At 44.2% G+C, this 16,334-nt stretch overlaps 1 protein-coding gene across 1 annotated transcript in view; it reads right to left on the bottom strand.

Moving 5' to 3' along the window:
* Window positions 1–14,820, bottom strand: part of GLIS1 (GLIS family zinc finger 1) — a 210,390-nt gene extending 195,570 nt beyond the window's left edge. The window contains 3 exon segments of the mRNA XM_075424036.1: window positions 14,050–14,439; window positions 14,641–14,793; window positions 14,796–14,820. Of these exon segments, the coding sequence (XP_075280151.1) occupies window positions 14,050–14,439; window positions 14,641–14,793; window positions 14,796–14,820 (568 nt within the window).
* Between the last annotated feature and the right edge of the window lie 1,514 nt (window positions 14,821–16,334).

The raw sequence follows: 16,334 nt of genomic DNA, 5'->3' as shown, positions 1-16,334 counted from the left end.
CAGCAGATCTGAGCCGTGTGGCTGTAAAACAGATTTTTCTTTAATGAAACTGAGCTGGCATTTGCCAGAAATAACAAGTGCCCAAGACCAAAATGTAAATCAAAACTAAAGGAGAGTTTTCAAAACTTTGAATCATTGGTAGCAACAGACAAGCTCAGAATGAGGTTGGTATGATTTTGGAATGTCTTAAAAATGTGTGACTAATATGACTTCTAAAGACATTATTTGTGAGTTAGTATTTCAGTCTCCCCACAGAAAGAAAACATCATGACCAGAGAGGGCCACAATGTTTGCTGTAATAACTGTGTTAGTATGTCACTATTTCTATGCAAGGAAGGAGGCTAAGAGCCTTTGTTTTCATTTCAGACAGCAAAGAAAGGGAAGGCATTAATGTTGAAAATCATTAGTGCTTGGTAAGAGAAGGAAGATCACAGCTGTCACTCTTTCCCCACGTGTCCAGGTTTTAAACCCAGTACTTGGTTTTAGTTGGTCTCAGCCCAGGTCCTAGGGAACAGCAGGTTCCATCACAACATCTCTGCACAGAGACTAGTCTAGTCAAGGAGGAGTCGTGCTGTTTGCTGAAGAGAGAGACATAACAAGAGGAAAGAAAGGGCGGGTTTGGAGGAAACATTAGTTGCTAGCGATTGCTTTACCATAATTACTGTCAAAACTATGGCACTGTGGTGCAGTAATGCTCCTTCCTCCCCAGCCTGCCCCCTGATTTCTGTCACAAAATCCAGAATGAGGCCCTAAATATGGCCCAAGGATTGCAATGCAGAGGGCACAGGAAGGAAGGGCAGCACCAGGTCTGGCAGTAGGAGCTGGCTTGGAACCGAGCGTTTTACAGATTGCAAGTGGAAGCCATTGGGATGGTCCAGCTTGTTCATCTAGTGATTCTACCACCGAATGCAAATGTCCAGGGTTGAAACAAATCATTGCTTCCATAGGAACATCCAAACCTGGCTCAGCAACTTCAAGTACCAGAGGACTTACCACATCCTTTGCTAAGCTTTGCCAGGACTATTTTACCCTTGCAGTCAAAAACATGGGTCTTCTTTCTTGTTTGATCTTTCTCGGTTTCCAGCTGTGAGATGCCGTTCTGCATTTACGTGCACCAAAAAGAACCCTCAAGTATCAGATATTTTCTCCTCTGGTGCATCTCTGGAACAGACCAGATTCCCTCTAATCTTCCATTAGTCCATCAGTACCACATATGGGTTAGCATCTCCTAGTTCTCCAAATACTGTGATTTTTCAAAGCCATTTAAGAAAGTCTGAGCATTAACCTATCGTCCTGCAACTAGAGTGATGCTTAACAGAAAGATAACATCACTCCTCTACACTGTTTAATAATGTATAATATCACCTCATAGCCCATTAGAAATTTATTTTCTCATACCAGTTGAATATGACGTCCCAATCCTTTTCAGCATCAGTGCTTTCCAGGACATACAGCCTCCCATCTATAAAAATAGTTTTTATCATCCATGCTGAGGTACAGTCTCATGTGTTTGACCGTATGAAAATATTCATTGTCCAGTTCTTGATCATTGCTTAAGAAACCCATGTCGCATGCCAGCCATTTCCTAATTTTTATTTCTTATTTCCTTAATCCGAAGCAACAGACAAACTTTACTGGCAGTAATATTCCATTTTCTGTCAGGATTTCAGTAGAAACTATTAGATAACACTGGGAACAAAACTCAAACTTCCGGAGTTGTATACAAAATACTGTCACTGTATACAATATTGCTGTTTGGTATGCATCTCAATTTCTATAGATAAATCAGTTTTTACTCCATTCAAAGGCAACATTATTGTTTTATATACCACTATTTTTCTGCCATCAATACTGCATGTGACAGTTTGAAATATATCCCAAAAGCTTAAGTCTAATCTACCAACACATCTACCTCTGCCAGCATCACTCTCAGGCCTGTTATAAAACAAGAACAAGCTTGACGAACTCTTAAGCAGCAGAACAGCTTCCTTCAGCTGCTCTGTTAGCGCAGATTTCCGCCACAATACCTCCCCAGTTCTGAACAGTTAAACTCCACCTGGACCATAAGGATGTAGATATGACCAACAACTAAAGGCCGATAGTGCTGGATGACTTCAGCATGGTCATTAATTTTCATATTTGGAAAACAGGATGCATTGCAAATGAATAATAATAATTCAATGTAAGCCTAATTCAGTATCAATAAGGCTATTTCCTTCTTCAGAACAATGGTTGGCATTTTCTGTCCCCAACAGGCAATCGTTTGTTAGCAATGGCATGTCCCCATAATGCCACAGAACATTTCACAACTGCTTCACACATAAAAATCAATCATTTTCCATGCCCAGCTGTCCCACCACTGGCTCTTCCAACTGCTGCTCTTAGAGCCCTTCAGCTCAGTCTGGTTTTTATTGTATGCCTTCTCTGTGTTTTCTAGACAAACAAACGAGTGGCCAGAAACACCAACGTTAGACAAGGAGGGATTTGAACTTTGTTCAGCAAGTCTGAGAGGGTAAAAGCCTGGAGTATTACAGTTTGAAGGACCTCTTGTAACTCTTTATAGGGCCTAAGCAGTCGAGAGTGGGAACTAAAAATGTCACAGGAAAGATGGTTGGGCCCAACCAGTCACATCCCACAGCAGAATTTCCATCCAGCCTGACTTTAAAAACTCCACTGACAAACAACTCACAGCCTGCTTGGGCACCATATGTCAAAAGCTAAGTAGACTGCTAACTAATATCTTTCCCAGTGTCAAGTCAACATAATCCCTGTGGAAGAATAAACCAATGTAGAAGAGATAGAAGGTGCTGAATATCAGGTGCGTTTCTTAAAGTACGTAATACCAACAGGGAAAACCTACAGTCACACTCAGCTTCAGAAAGGATGCAACAGGAGATTTTCTTCCATACCAGCAGAACAAGACTGGTGCCTCTGAAGGATGTGAGGGCACCACACAGACGAATTATAACTTTGATCTACAAACTGGCGGATTCAACGTTTAGAAGATCCTTCTCATGTCTAGCTTATATTCTAAATCAGGGTTGCTCATCAAACTAGCAAATGCCATAGTCAGGAGCCTTCACACTTGAAGCTGTATCCAGTCTTCCTGATTGTTTTCTCTAGTGGTAGTATCATAATTCATTTTTACCTAAATGCTAGTTGGTTATGAGGCTATTTTTCACCCAGTTTCCCCTCAAGTCTCATACTATATAGACTCTGAAAGTGCCTCCCTGTCACTTCAGAGTGACTGCTTGCTGCTGAAACATCTACCCCATGCACAAAACATCTTTATCATCTCTAATGTTTACTGTTCATAATTTTCAAGTCTCCCAGCAACTTCTCCAGCAGCTAATAACGCTATTGATGGCATTAACACTAACCCTTAGCAAGGAAAGTTTCCCAAGCAGGTTAGTCCCATTTTGAGAAACTTCACCTGGGTACTACTGAAGCAGCAAGTCTCTGCAAAATATCAGTGTTTTCACTCAAACTTGCCAAATAAACTGTACTTGTAGCCAATGCCATCACACATTCGGGCTCAAAACACTATTGATGATTAGTCACTCCAATGATTTGCTCTCACTTTCTAGGTTTTGGTCCCTTTTATATTGGCTTTCTATGACTAATCTTGCAAAATATATGCACTTGTAACAGTATTTGTGGAAGTGGTAAACTTATAAGCAAATCAGCATAAAAGCAAATTTTGACAAAGCAGTCCGAGTATTCATGCCAGTTACCTCTGCCTAACAGCTTACAGGATGCAGTAAGAGAAAGGAGATCTCATATGAATAATGTTTCCAATAAACAGTAGCCAAATCATCCTAACAGATTTTGAGTATTTACACATTGAACAGACCAAAACCTACTTACATCAGTTGCCATAATTCCACATATTTAGCCCACAATTCAAATAAGTTACAACCTTTACATATATTTAAAAATAAGCCAACAGCAAAACTGCACAAAGTAAAAGATAGAGGCCAGAAGGCTAAGAAAGTAGAAAGAATAAGTTATTGAGACTCAAGGGCAGGGAAAGAGCAAGTGGGCTCTAGGGTGAACATCCCCTTAAAATTCTTCCATACCCTTTCAAATCAGAGAGATGCTGAAACGCATGGGGATTTTTGAAAAGAGAACCAGTCACACACATAGTCTGTAGCTTATCCCCACAAAAATATGGCAAGTCAGCCAACCTTATCGAATAGCTCAAGAACTCAAAGAAAAAGAGTATAAGCCAATTTGTGGTGGGTTGGCAAGAGGAAAAATAAGAAGCAAAACTGTTCAGATTAAAAATGTGAGACATCTTTTTCTTTTGCCAAGTGAACCGAGTCCATACTTACAGGACAAACTTCTATGCATTAGCCCTCCAGGGCTCAAGTCTGCCTCCTTTTTGTCCACTCTTGGTTCTAAAATGGCATTACTTCAGGTTTGCACAAGAGTTAAGATTATGGAATCAGGCCAGCTCAGTTTCAGTTGAACATAAACCAGCTCTGATGACTTCAAGGAAACTGAACATTACAACAATCAGATATCCAGAAAGGAGGAATTTAGTGTTGCTTTTCCTTCTTAAAGTCCTGGGAGACAGTTTCAGCTGCCAGAGTGGTGAGGATCTCAGGAACCTTGTAGTCACTACCCGCACCTCCAGCCCAGACGGCATACAATCCATCGGGTGATTTCTGCCTCAAGAACAACAGCCGGAAGAGACTTTTCCATCTGCTGGAAGGCAAGGGCAACCCTGAAGTTGCTTCCTCCAGCAAACCAGGGAGGAAGATTTTCCTCCCAACAGGTCCTTATTATTGGCTGTTTCTAACACTGCTCCCTTAATGTAGCCTCCTTTCCTTCACCTCAGAATGTCAAGCACTAAAATAAAATGGAAGAAATTGCCCCTCAGCAACAATTCTGCAACTGGCAGTGTAAACCAGATGCCAAGCACTAAGAAGCCTGACTAAAACATTCCGTTAAAAACCTTACTCTCCCAAAGATGTATTTTGCACTTTTCACCACTCACACTCAAGGAGACTCATCAACAAGGGCAGCACCATGTACTTCACGTAGCAAAGAGATAAATCTGGTCCACGCGCACACTGTGTAGAGGGGCTGCAGTCACGCTCAAGCAAGTGCTACCCCAGGCTGATACAGCCACATGTCGCAGTGCAGCATCCTGCACCAACACCAGATCAGATCTCAGAGTACAGCCACACCACCCGAACACTGCACCTGAACCAACAAACTCTGTCCCTCAGCATAGAAAATTAAGCCAGCCCTGGTGGCGTGCTGAAACAACTGCACTGTTTCTGGCTCCCAAACTGGCTTGTCTTTCTCTATACCATACTCCGTTACACTCTTGCAGTAAAAATATTGTGAACAGTACACAAACTTGCCCCAGAATAATACAAGTGGTACAGCCTAGAACAGAGTTCAAGCACCCTAACTCTTTTCATCCGAAACATTTATATACTTGGCCATGTCAGCTGCTGGCACAATCCTTCACCATTTTTGCCTGTTTCACGTATGATGGGAGATCACACCAGTTTAGACTGATGCAGGGTCTTGAACAGGAAGAACAATTAAAGGTGAGCCTGCTGTGCTGACTGACCTTGGCATTTGAGCTACTGGGCTGCTTCTGCTTGTGCACTTTTCTCTCTGGGACAGAGTCTAGCATGGATGGGATTTTCAAAAACATTCAGTACTGGACTCCTGCTAAAGCCAATGCTACGACTGCCTGCAATTTCAGCAGGAGCAGCAGGGCAAAGCCAGAGTTATGAAACCTCATGTTAAATACTTTCTGGGATTTTCCCAGAAAATACTGGGAAATAAAAAAGAGATTTTCCCACTTTAACTCTCCCTTCTCTGTCCAGCACAGACGGGGGCTGGGAGGTAGGCAGGACTTAAATAAGGAACAATAAGCAAGAGCTGTTTTAGAGTTAATGGAGTCGTTCTGAATGCAAACTGCTGCTTTCCATCGAGCACTCTTCTTGTCCTGTTTGGTTTTCTCTCTTAAGCGTCTGCCACTACGGAGACGTTCCATCAAAGAGCAAAACATACAGTCATCGTAAGTGACTGATCATTTGCTCTCAGTAAAGGATTCAGGTTAAATCAAAGCCAGCTGCTTTAGAGCAGGGCAGGCAGCTAAAAAGAAGTTAAAATAATAATAAAAAACGCAATCCAGAACCTACATACATAGGAAATCTACCCTTGTATTTCAAATAAATAACTCTAAGGTATTTAAGCCTCATGCATCAAAAACAACTTTGTAACTTCTTTTTAAGTCATCCTCTTGCATTGTTGTTCTGCCCTAATAACTCTGAAATGTGCTACTCATCTCTCCCAGTTAAATATCCTGTTTCACAAGCCCACTCCTAGATATCTGAAACTGCACAGCATTTCTATCTAGCTTTAGGCATCTAGCATTCCAAAGAATTAATATTTAAACTTATTATAAAGGAATGGCGATTGCGTTAAGCATGTAGTATTTAGCAAAACATTCATATTAATGAACTGTTGTGTTGCTTGTTTGAAGCACATTTATCAGTCTTTAAGCTTAAAGAAAGATTATGCTCCAAAACTGACACATGCACCTATTTTCATTTTAATACAACCAAGACTTAGATAGGATTATAGAGTGGAAGCTATCAAAATTCAATTTTCACAATAAGCTTAAAATTTTATTATCTTTCTTTGCCTAGGGGACTGTTGACTTCAGTATTTAAGTGACTTTTAACCACAGCAAATTATGAAAAAGTAGTGAATCATAGCACTTCTTTTAAATAATCCTTGACCCTCTGCCTTGCTTGGGAAGCACCTCGTCTTAACATTTTTATGCATGTTACTGCTTTCGTATCTCTTGACTATAAACAAAAGAATAAAAAACCCTAATCGGTTACAAGGTATCACTAATTGGGTTTTTCTCCTCTTATATTAGCCTTTGATTTACACCTCAGTTACGCTCTCTCAAGCCAGCATGTGTAATTTATTTATGGCATTGGAAGGCAGGCAAAATACATCATCTACTGTTATACAACCTTCTACTAGGTATTAAAATACCAGGCCCCTGGAGACACACTTCGTATAGTTCAGCAAGTTCCAAAATAAACTAAACCACCAAACCCTTAAGCACTTAAAACAACAATGGAGATCTGTATAAAAAAGTTAGTTTTACAGTATTTGATGATGTTGCCTTAGTGTCATTTTTCCCTCTGGCTAAATATGCAAAAAAACACATAAGAATGTATTTGCCTTCCCCTCATTCTAAAACAACTGACAACTCCATATCACAAAGCCTTTTTCTTATCACACACATAAATGCCAGAATTAAATGCAGTTTAAGATATTTTGCATTCATTTAACCCTTAGGATAAATTTGATTGAGTAGATTTAATTACAGTGCTCCTTACCAATCCACTATGCAAAATAATTACATATATTTTCAGACATAATGACAGAAAAGTCAGACATAATCGTTAGATTTAAACCCATACAATTGCCTAAAAAAAAGAAAGAGATAGAGCTCGAGTACTTTGTGAAGATTTGACCGAGTTCAACCTTGTAATTCCTAAATGCTCAACATCTTAAAATAACCTAAAATACAGAATTTTGATCTATTTCCTATTGCAGCTTTGTCAATGTCTCTTTTTTTTTTTCCAAGTAGGATCATTTTGACAAAAAATATTAACAATCTTTTAATATATCCAAACTAATGACAACAATAAAAAAAAAAAAAATCCTTGTTCCAGGTTACTAGTGAAGCACAGATTCTGAGAACAGAAAGTTCCAGGTTCCAACTGAGATTTCGCATACTGGGTGCCAGGAATACAACAGAAGGGGAAGGAAAAAGGGGAATTCTTCACCTCTATTCTTCAAAGCCTGTGCAGAAAGGTAGTACTACAGTAGTCTGAAAGAATACTTACCCGAATGGAAGAACTGGCCCTTGCTTTTTTCACATGCTCCATTTAAATGCAATAAAACTGCATCATGAGTGGTTTTAACTGGTCGTTCTATGTCATTGTAACGCTCCCTGCTCTCAGGAGAAGATAACAGCTGTGCCATATTCAGAAACACATACTTTTGCTATTGTTTGCACATTTGTAGGGCAAGATTACACTGTGCCACAGTTAGCGAGCACTGCCCTTGCTTTGGAACCCTGTATTCTCTGAGTTATATCAGTGTGCTGGGGAACAACGTTTGGTGGCCGAGGGAAAAAAAGCAAACAAAAATAACAGTCTATTAAGATCAGTTTCATGCACTGTGAGATGATTACTAGATTGCACGCCTCGTTCAAGCCTGTTGATGTATAATGACAGAAACCTGGAGTACAAAATGGAGCAGTTTACATCTATATTCCCTCTCCAATCATCCTGCCATTGACAACTTCAACAGTTCTAAAATCACTAAACAACAGAGGTTCACATTTCTAGAATAATGGTAATGATGGTACTGAACATGGAAATTATATTCACAGTGCTACAAATTTCTCTTCATAGTCCATATGTTATTCCATTTCCCAGCTTACAGATGGATTTAACACAAGTTTGTTCTATGTTCTACAAGCCTATCCCTGTATGCAGGATAAAGAACTTCTATAACATTAGGATTGAAATACCGACCCAGCTAAAGTTAGTGGCAAGACTCCTCTAAGATAAATCACTTAGTGTCCCTCCTATTTAGCAGGCCGCGCATCTTTACCAACTGAAAGTGAAACAAAAACCAAACCAACTTTGTCACAATAAAGATGTACAATCTTCCAGAAGACACTCACATTACATTTAGTAGTTTTACTAGATAGAATCTTGAAGCACTTCCAGAATATAATCTCAAATCTACAGAAATCCTCAGCATACACTTTATCGTCTTATGTGTATACAGGGTCGAACTCTAATACAAATAATCATTTAGATATAGCTGAATAAATAATTTCGAATATTCTAAGTCCAAAGTATTTGCAGTTGATGAAACTACTGACAGGAACACAGTAATGCACATACTTAAGCACTTGCAAGATAGAGATTTTAAAGTTTTTCTTACCACAAAAGAAGAAAGGAAAAGTTATTTTTCTTCTCATCACATTTAGCAGAGTATATAATAATCCTCATTTTCATTCCATGTATTAAAGTAACATTTTAAAGGCAGAGCAAGTACTTTCTTATTTTTTACTTCTATTCCTTCAAGTATAACCCAAGAAGTTACAAAGTTTCTTCCACAGATCAGACTTATTTCCTGTCATCTGACATTATTTACTATTCCATATAATGCTACACAATATAAGATAGATACAATATTTATTCTATTCCTTCTTTCCAATGGTTGTATTTTTTTTTCTGAAGCAGAACGGGTTTTTTTGCTTTTACTTTACAAGTCCTGAGTGCCTTTATTTGACAGGTCAATTGTTCAATCTTCTGGCTTATATTCACTAAATATTTGTTACTACCAATCCCTAAATAGCACAGAATTTTATCATGAGATACAATTAAACTTCTTTTAAATTAAATCCATGAAAAGGTCATCTTCAATTCAGCGCCCCTGATTTTGCAACACAAACTGTAAGAAGAACTTCCTTCAGCAGCAAGTAACTGAAAGCTATTTTCCTATTCAAGACAAGTAAGCATTTTAGCCAGTATAAGGGAGGAGGGGACAGTCACAATTTATCCCAAATGACTTTATGTACACATTCTCCACTCCGCAGTTTCTTCTCCTTTCTCCCCTTACCAAAAAAAAAAAAAAAAAACAAAAAACAAAAAACACAACTACCACCAACCACCACACGGACCACGAACTAAAAAAGAGTTCTGTAACTGCAAGTTCTGTTCAAATAAACCTTTAAATTCCTTTTTGTGCTGGAGAGTTCAGATGCAGCAAGCAAGAAAACTACAGCGAAAAGCAGAAAAATTTATTACTATAGCTCTATATAAAAATGAGAGCATTTAGAGATCACCGTACCAGTGAGCACACTCCCTGTCTCCTTATCAGTCCATACAGTATTTATTAGCTCTAGGTAGTCCCATTTGCTCCAGTGGGATAATTCAGATGAACACAGACAAGGTGTATGAAAGAAAATGGCAGAATCAGGCCCAAGACTAGTCAATACACCTAATAAGTCATATAACCAAAACATATGCTTTTGCTTAAGAGCTCAACAGTATAAGCTGTTACTTATGCAAGGACTGTCCTGCTACCCAAGGGAATAGTCACATAACCAAGGGGCTGCAATGGCAAGGTTTAACCCTCCTCTCAACTGCAGAAGACAATTCATCCATTTCAATACATTGGCTGTATGTTACAGAAAAAAAAAACCAACTTTTAGTTTTGTTTGTAAAGTCTACATGTAAAAAAAAAAGTTTGTATGTAAAACAAAAAAACAACCCACCTTCTCCTTGTCTGAATAAAAAAAATACTCTCGACAAGGAAACATCCAGCTCCTGCAACCCGAACAGCTTATTGTTTTGCCCACTGTAAGTTAATATCTGAAGTGGTTACTGCAAAGGTCTGGGCCATTTGGATGATTTCCCAGTGGCACAACTAACAGGATAAGTCTCGTCATTTGTACTGAGTCATGAATTAGGTACACCAAACGAAACTGGGAAAGAATGAAAAGGAGAAGGGTTTCCTGGTAACAACCATAATCAATGCCATTAAAACCTGAGATATGTGACATCTTTATAGATTAGTCTTTTGTCACCACTAAAACTTTCTTTCCCAAAAGTTTCCTTCCTATTGACAATAATTATTTTGCCCTGTGTTACATTCAAAATGGTAATACTGTAGCATGAAATTCAATGAAACAGAACCAAAAGCACAGAATCCCAGCAAAATATTGTAAAATGGACTTCATACCTTATGGTACAGTTATTCCATGCCGAGCAGACCACACATGCCTCTAAGCAGCACTATCTGGGTGCAAATACTCTGCCTTGTGGCACACAGGGAAATCAACGATCAAGAAAAGCGTTGTGTGTATCACAGCCAATCATACCAGAAGGGGGAGGCTGGGTGAAAACTGGGTGTTTATTTTAAACAGCTCCCAAACAGAACAAAACATGAAGCACAACTCCAAAATACTGATATTTTTTGTAAACAACCAACAGCTTCATCCTGCAAAGCTTACACCCAAATGCTATGATTCCCAGAAGTAATGCTCACCACCATCCCTCAAGTTTTTGTTTGGTTGTTCACGTAAGAAGACTTGCTCAGGCACAGAAGCACTCTGCAGGATCATAACTTAAACACTGTGAAGCAGCAGGGTAACACCACAGGGACATTACAACAGCAGGATGCTTTTTCCCCATTGTGATTACTCAAAGCTGCCCTTTTAATTAATAGGGTAGCATATCATTTTGATTCATTCTTTTCTGAAAAAAATCCAAAAAACGTAAAGGCATCTTTAGGAGAAAAAAAAAAAAATTACAGGCAACTATAAAAATTGATTTTGCTCTTGTTAAAGAGGGTCTTTTACCCTTCCTACTTGCAGCTTTCAACTGTGGATAAACCAAAACCAGGAGGCGCATTCTGTAATCTAACCCAGATTGCAGAGGGAATTACTGGGTACACAGTACTCCGGGGCTGGAGAGCAGGAGACGCATAGCGCGATGATCTGAAATCAAGCTGTCATCAGTTTCCTTCCCAAAACATTTCACTGGGTAAATCTGACTATTTCCCTCATTCCCACTTCTTAGCTATATCTTGTTATATCACATCCACACACGGCCATCCCTGGCCCTTTTCTTTCTCTTCCCAAGAGAACCAGGGGTGTTGGGAGACGGTTTACACCACTCCTTGAAACATCAGAGGCTCTCCCGTCTGCGGCATAGCTCACTTGAGATGCACAGAGCTCTGATTTTACAGTTAGATCACAGTGAGCAATTGAGTGACTTCTGTTCTTTCTGTGGAACTGACTCAGAAGCATAGGGTGCCGAGCAGGGGCTGGCAGCTTGCAGTATTCAGCGGGGAGAACTCCAAAACACCCCAGTGGACATTAAGACACTTGCTGACACCGTACAGGTCAGAAGGAGCAGCACAGCCCACACACTTGAAATCAGACTTTAGCCCAAAATTTTACTTTCCCCAACTTCTCCTGACAGTATCATCACGGGGGGGGGGGGGGGGGGGGGGGGGGGGGGGAAGCAAAACAAAAACAAATGAAAAAAAACTGCAACCAAAAACACGCAGTGCTGCCGTCTTTGGAAAAATCCAACCTTATCCATCAAATCACCACGCTCAGTAAATGAGCCCTATCCTGCCCATGGATATGTCCTACTTACTCCCATGAGTCACCCATTTGCTGAAGCAACCACAAGGTAACACCCTGAACAGAAGACGCATTAAACAAAAACAGCAAGAAAACTTAAAACACATTTTTTTTTCTCCCAGTGGTGAAAGGGGAAATTGATCAGTCAGGAAAGATGAATTAGCATCCTTCTCCCAGAGCCCACCTACACCTACTATAAGAAGTCCCAAGTGAATGGAAATTACGCTTTTCCTCCTACCCTCCCTACATCCCTGCCCTCTGCAGCACCCACGAGAGAAACAAGCATGAAAAGAGGAGTAAGTAGCTCAAAGCGAAAAAGGAAAAAAAAAATTTAAAAAAGTGCTTCAACAGTCTGCTTCAGTAGAGCAATGCATGGGTGCAGTTTTACGCTGGTACGAACGCTAGTCAAGTGGCACCAACCCCACTCGTGGGACATCTCACGAGTCCCTTCCACAGGCAGCAGTTGCAGCAGTACAGCAGTGCTAGAGCTTGCAGCCATCCATACTTCATGAATTCTCCTTCTCCCCTCTCCAAATCTGGTTCTGTGTAACAGACTTTCATTTCATTCCCGCCAAACATTAACAACTTTTTTTTAAATCAGGAGAGGAGAAATGCAGCATTAACAAACAGAAAAATAAAAAAGGTAATTTATAACCTGCTGCTCCACACTGTCTGTATTCACTGGTGACGAACAAACACATCGTACAATCTGCAGGACAGACCTCGCACAGATTGAGGTGTTCATTAACATAGCTTCATGGCAATGAAAAGTGCCATCACCCTAGGTAAGAAGCTTCCAAAGGAAAATGATACTAGTCCAAGGGAACGCAGTCTGCTTTTGTTTTTCAGAAGAATGGACAAAATGGGATGCACTGAAAAAATCCTAGTAGGAAGTATCTTACACCAACAAGACAACAGCAGGTACATCCCCAAAATAAAGAATCAGAAAGAACCGAGAAAAGAGAATGACCTTTTTAACTTCACAAAAATCATTGCTTTAATATTAGTAACCTCAGGTGCATATGTCTCTGCAAGTGGCTTTTGGATGCTTGAATTCCCTCTGAATCCATCCAGTGACACCTTAGAGGGATTATTTCAAAACTAAATTTCGATTAACAAATTCCAGCACAATTAACAACTTCTGGCTCAGAAGGGTAACTAAGAGATTTTAGCAGGCAATTCCTAACCTAACTTCAGTGCCAGTTCTTTAACAATGGACAGATGAAAACTGGCATTTGTTAACTAGCAGAACTTGCCCTTCCTTCCAGGCACCAGGAATCCCAAGCCTGAGGATTCACTGCCTGAATCCAGCATTTGTAACACCTCCTTGAAATACAAACTCTAAATCCAAGCAACTGTGGTGAAAACTGCTGAATAAGAACCGGGCATTTATTGTCCGGCAGGCATACTGACAAACACACACCCCACACGCACGCCCGGGCGCGGGACAGGCTAACCCAGCGCTCGGCACCATCCCCGAAACAACCGCCTCCGAGAAGCGACCGGACGCAGCTCCAGTCGCTCAGGAGAACTAAGGAAGATGCTGGTCGTGGGATTTCTTAAAGAATATTTGGAAACACTCTGCTTCCCACCAGAAAAAACCAGTCTGGCTTACCCTGCGCCTCCACGGTGCATAGAAGAAAAAAAATAAAACAAAACAAAAAAAAAGTTTTAAAGCTTGCAGTTAAATAAACAAGTTAGAAAACATCCTGAAGACCAAAAAGAAGGGATGGGGGGGAAGCCTGGTGCGCATTTTTGTCTGGCGGTGAGCGTATTTTGGTGGCGGTGATGTTGGGTTCACGCAGTTTCAGACTCACCCTTCACGCCTGGATGTCTCTGCTGCGGGAAGTGCTCTCTCGAGGCCCTGGCGCACCGCAGCTCCGGCGCCCGCGGCAGAGCCGGGATCCTCTCGAACACGCTGGCTCTCTTGGGGACGAAATCCAGCAGCGGCGCTGACATCTCAGGGGCGCTCGGCTCCGCGGGGTCACCGCCGCTGCTGGCGGCGGTTTTAAAGGACATCTGAGGATTCGAGAGAGCCCGGCCCGCACCGGGACCGGGCGCCCGCGGCAGCTCCTTCAGAGGCGCTCCCCGGCGTTCCTCGGTCACCTCGAAGCGGGCCGGACCGCCGCTGGCTCTCTGACCCCCTGCGAGCTCACAGTGCATGTCCGCGTCTGGCTGCCGCCCGGGCCCTCGCCGCTCTCCTGCACCGAGCCGGGCACACGGGGTGTCAGCCCCGCACCGCCCCGCACCGCCCGCCTCAGCCCCGCCGCGCGCGCCGCCAACGGCCGTTAACGGCCGCCCGTGCGGGGGGAGGCTGCCCACAGCCGCCGGCGGGGAGCGTAACGCGCCCGCAGCCCCTCTCGCTCTCTCACGCACGCCGGGCGGAGGGCGAAGAAATGGGGGGGGAGGCTTCGAACTCGGCCAGGGACGGGGAGGCTGGCGCCGCGCCTCAGCTTTCCTCCCTCTCCAGGCAACACCGTCGGGCTCTTCGCAACCGCTCCGGGGGGCGGCGAGACCGGCCGGGGGGGGGGGGGGGGGGGGTGCACGGCTGGGGCTGTGTGGAGGCCGGTGCCTTTCAGCTGAGGCATCCAAACAGCAGCCGCCCGGGCAACGGCGGACGCGGCGGCGGGGCGTGTTTGCCAACGCCGGGCTCACCGCGGCCCCTGGGTCACCGGCGACGCGCTGAGGGAAGGACGGAGGGAGGGACGGAGGGAGGGAGGGGAGAGCCCGGCCGGGCGCGGGTGACAGCCGCGCCCCCGCGCTCCTACCTGGGGGGGGCCGCCCGGGGGGCCGCGCTGCCCGCCGGCTCCCGCCGCGCCCCGTCCTGCCGCCGCCGCGCCGGGCTCATGGGCTCAGCCCCGCTCCCCCGCCGCGGGGCCGGCTGCCTGAGTGAAGGCGGCCCGGGCCATTACCCAGCGCTTCGCTCGGGCCAGTCGGGGCGGGCAGGGGGAGGGCTGCGCCGCCGGGGCCGCCCCTCGGGGCTTGGACAGCGGCGCGGCGGGGAGCGGGGTCCGCCCGCCCCTCACGGCGGGAGGGGAAGGAGCCGGGAGCCCCGCGCTCGGCGGGCGGGGTCCGCATCTTCCCGGGGCCCTGTGCTTCCCCACGGCCCGCATTCGTCCCTCACAGCCGCTGCCGAGGGCCTGGAGGGTCCCCCGCGCCTGTCCCCGGGCCACCCGCGCTGAACAGCCCGCAGCACCCCATAAACAACTTCTGCGTGAAAGCCACCACTACTGCGCTCTGTCGTGGAGGAGCAGCGGGAGAGAGCAAAAGCCTCGCCAAGGGCCTGGGCGCAGGAAGGAGGAGATGTGTCAGAAGTGGGTACGACCTGGCCACCACACCTCCTCGATGGTGCGGTTTCAGGTGCATTCGGTGCTGATGTCTCTATGTCTCTCCATTCCCATCCTACAGGTGCCTGGAGCTGGCCCACACCGTTAGAGACAATTAAGCTAGCACAGAGCAGCAACATTTGCGCTGACTCCTCCTGGGCCAGCTCGGGTCTGGAAGCAATCTAGCTGGGTTTATTAGCTTGGGCCTGGTTCCAAGCAAACGCAGGCTGAGCTACGATGCGCAGCTTTGCACCAGCAAGATTTACCAGCCCGCTCATTGCCGGCTCGGGGATGTCTGCACGGCGCTGCCCAGCACGCTGCTGCTGGCACAGGTGCAGCACAGCAGGTCTGCGACACACCAGGACAGCCCAAAGACAGGAGTGACTCGGCCTCATCCCCGATTTACACGGGCGTAAATGAGACAGACATCTGGTTGGAAATCGTGCCTGTTCACATCAGACCTAAAGGAGAGGCTTGGGAGATCTAGCACGAGGAGGAGGGACAGCTACTGAACCAGCATCTTGCTATGCCCCTCCTGAGGAGCATCCCGCGCCTAGACGACAGAGATCTTCATCTTCTCACAGCATAGAGTGCCTCACTCACAGTTTTATCCATCCCCATAATAACATGCCACCCTGCGGAGTAAAGGCATGGTAAAGACAGGAGGGCGTGACTTCTTCTTGGTAAATGCTAGGAACATTGTGGATTTGGTGGGCAGGAGGCAACTCTCCATAAAAGACATGAGATCTTGAGATGGAACAAGCATCTCGTTTGCG

Source organism: Opisthocomus hoazin, chromosome 6 (assembly GCF_030867145.1).
Source record: "Opisthocomus hoazin isolate bOpiHoa1 chromosome 6, bOpiHoa1.hap1, whole genome shotgun sequence".
Lineage (NCBI taxonomy): Eukaryota > Metazoa > Chordata > Aves > Opisthocomiformes > Opisthocomidae > Opisthocomus > Opisthocomus hoazin.
This window is presented reverse-complemented; position numbering and strand designations above follow the sequence as displayed.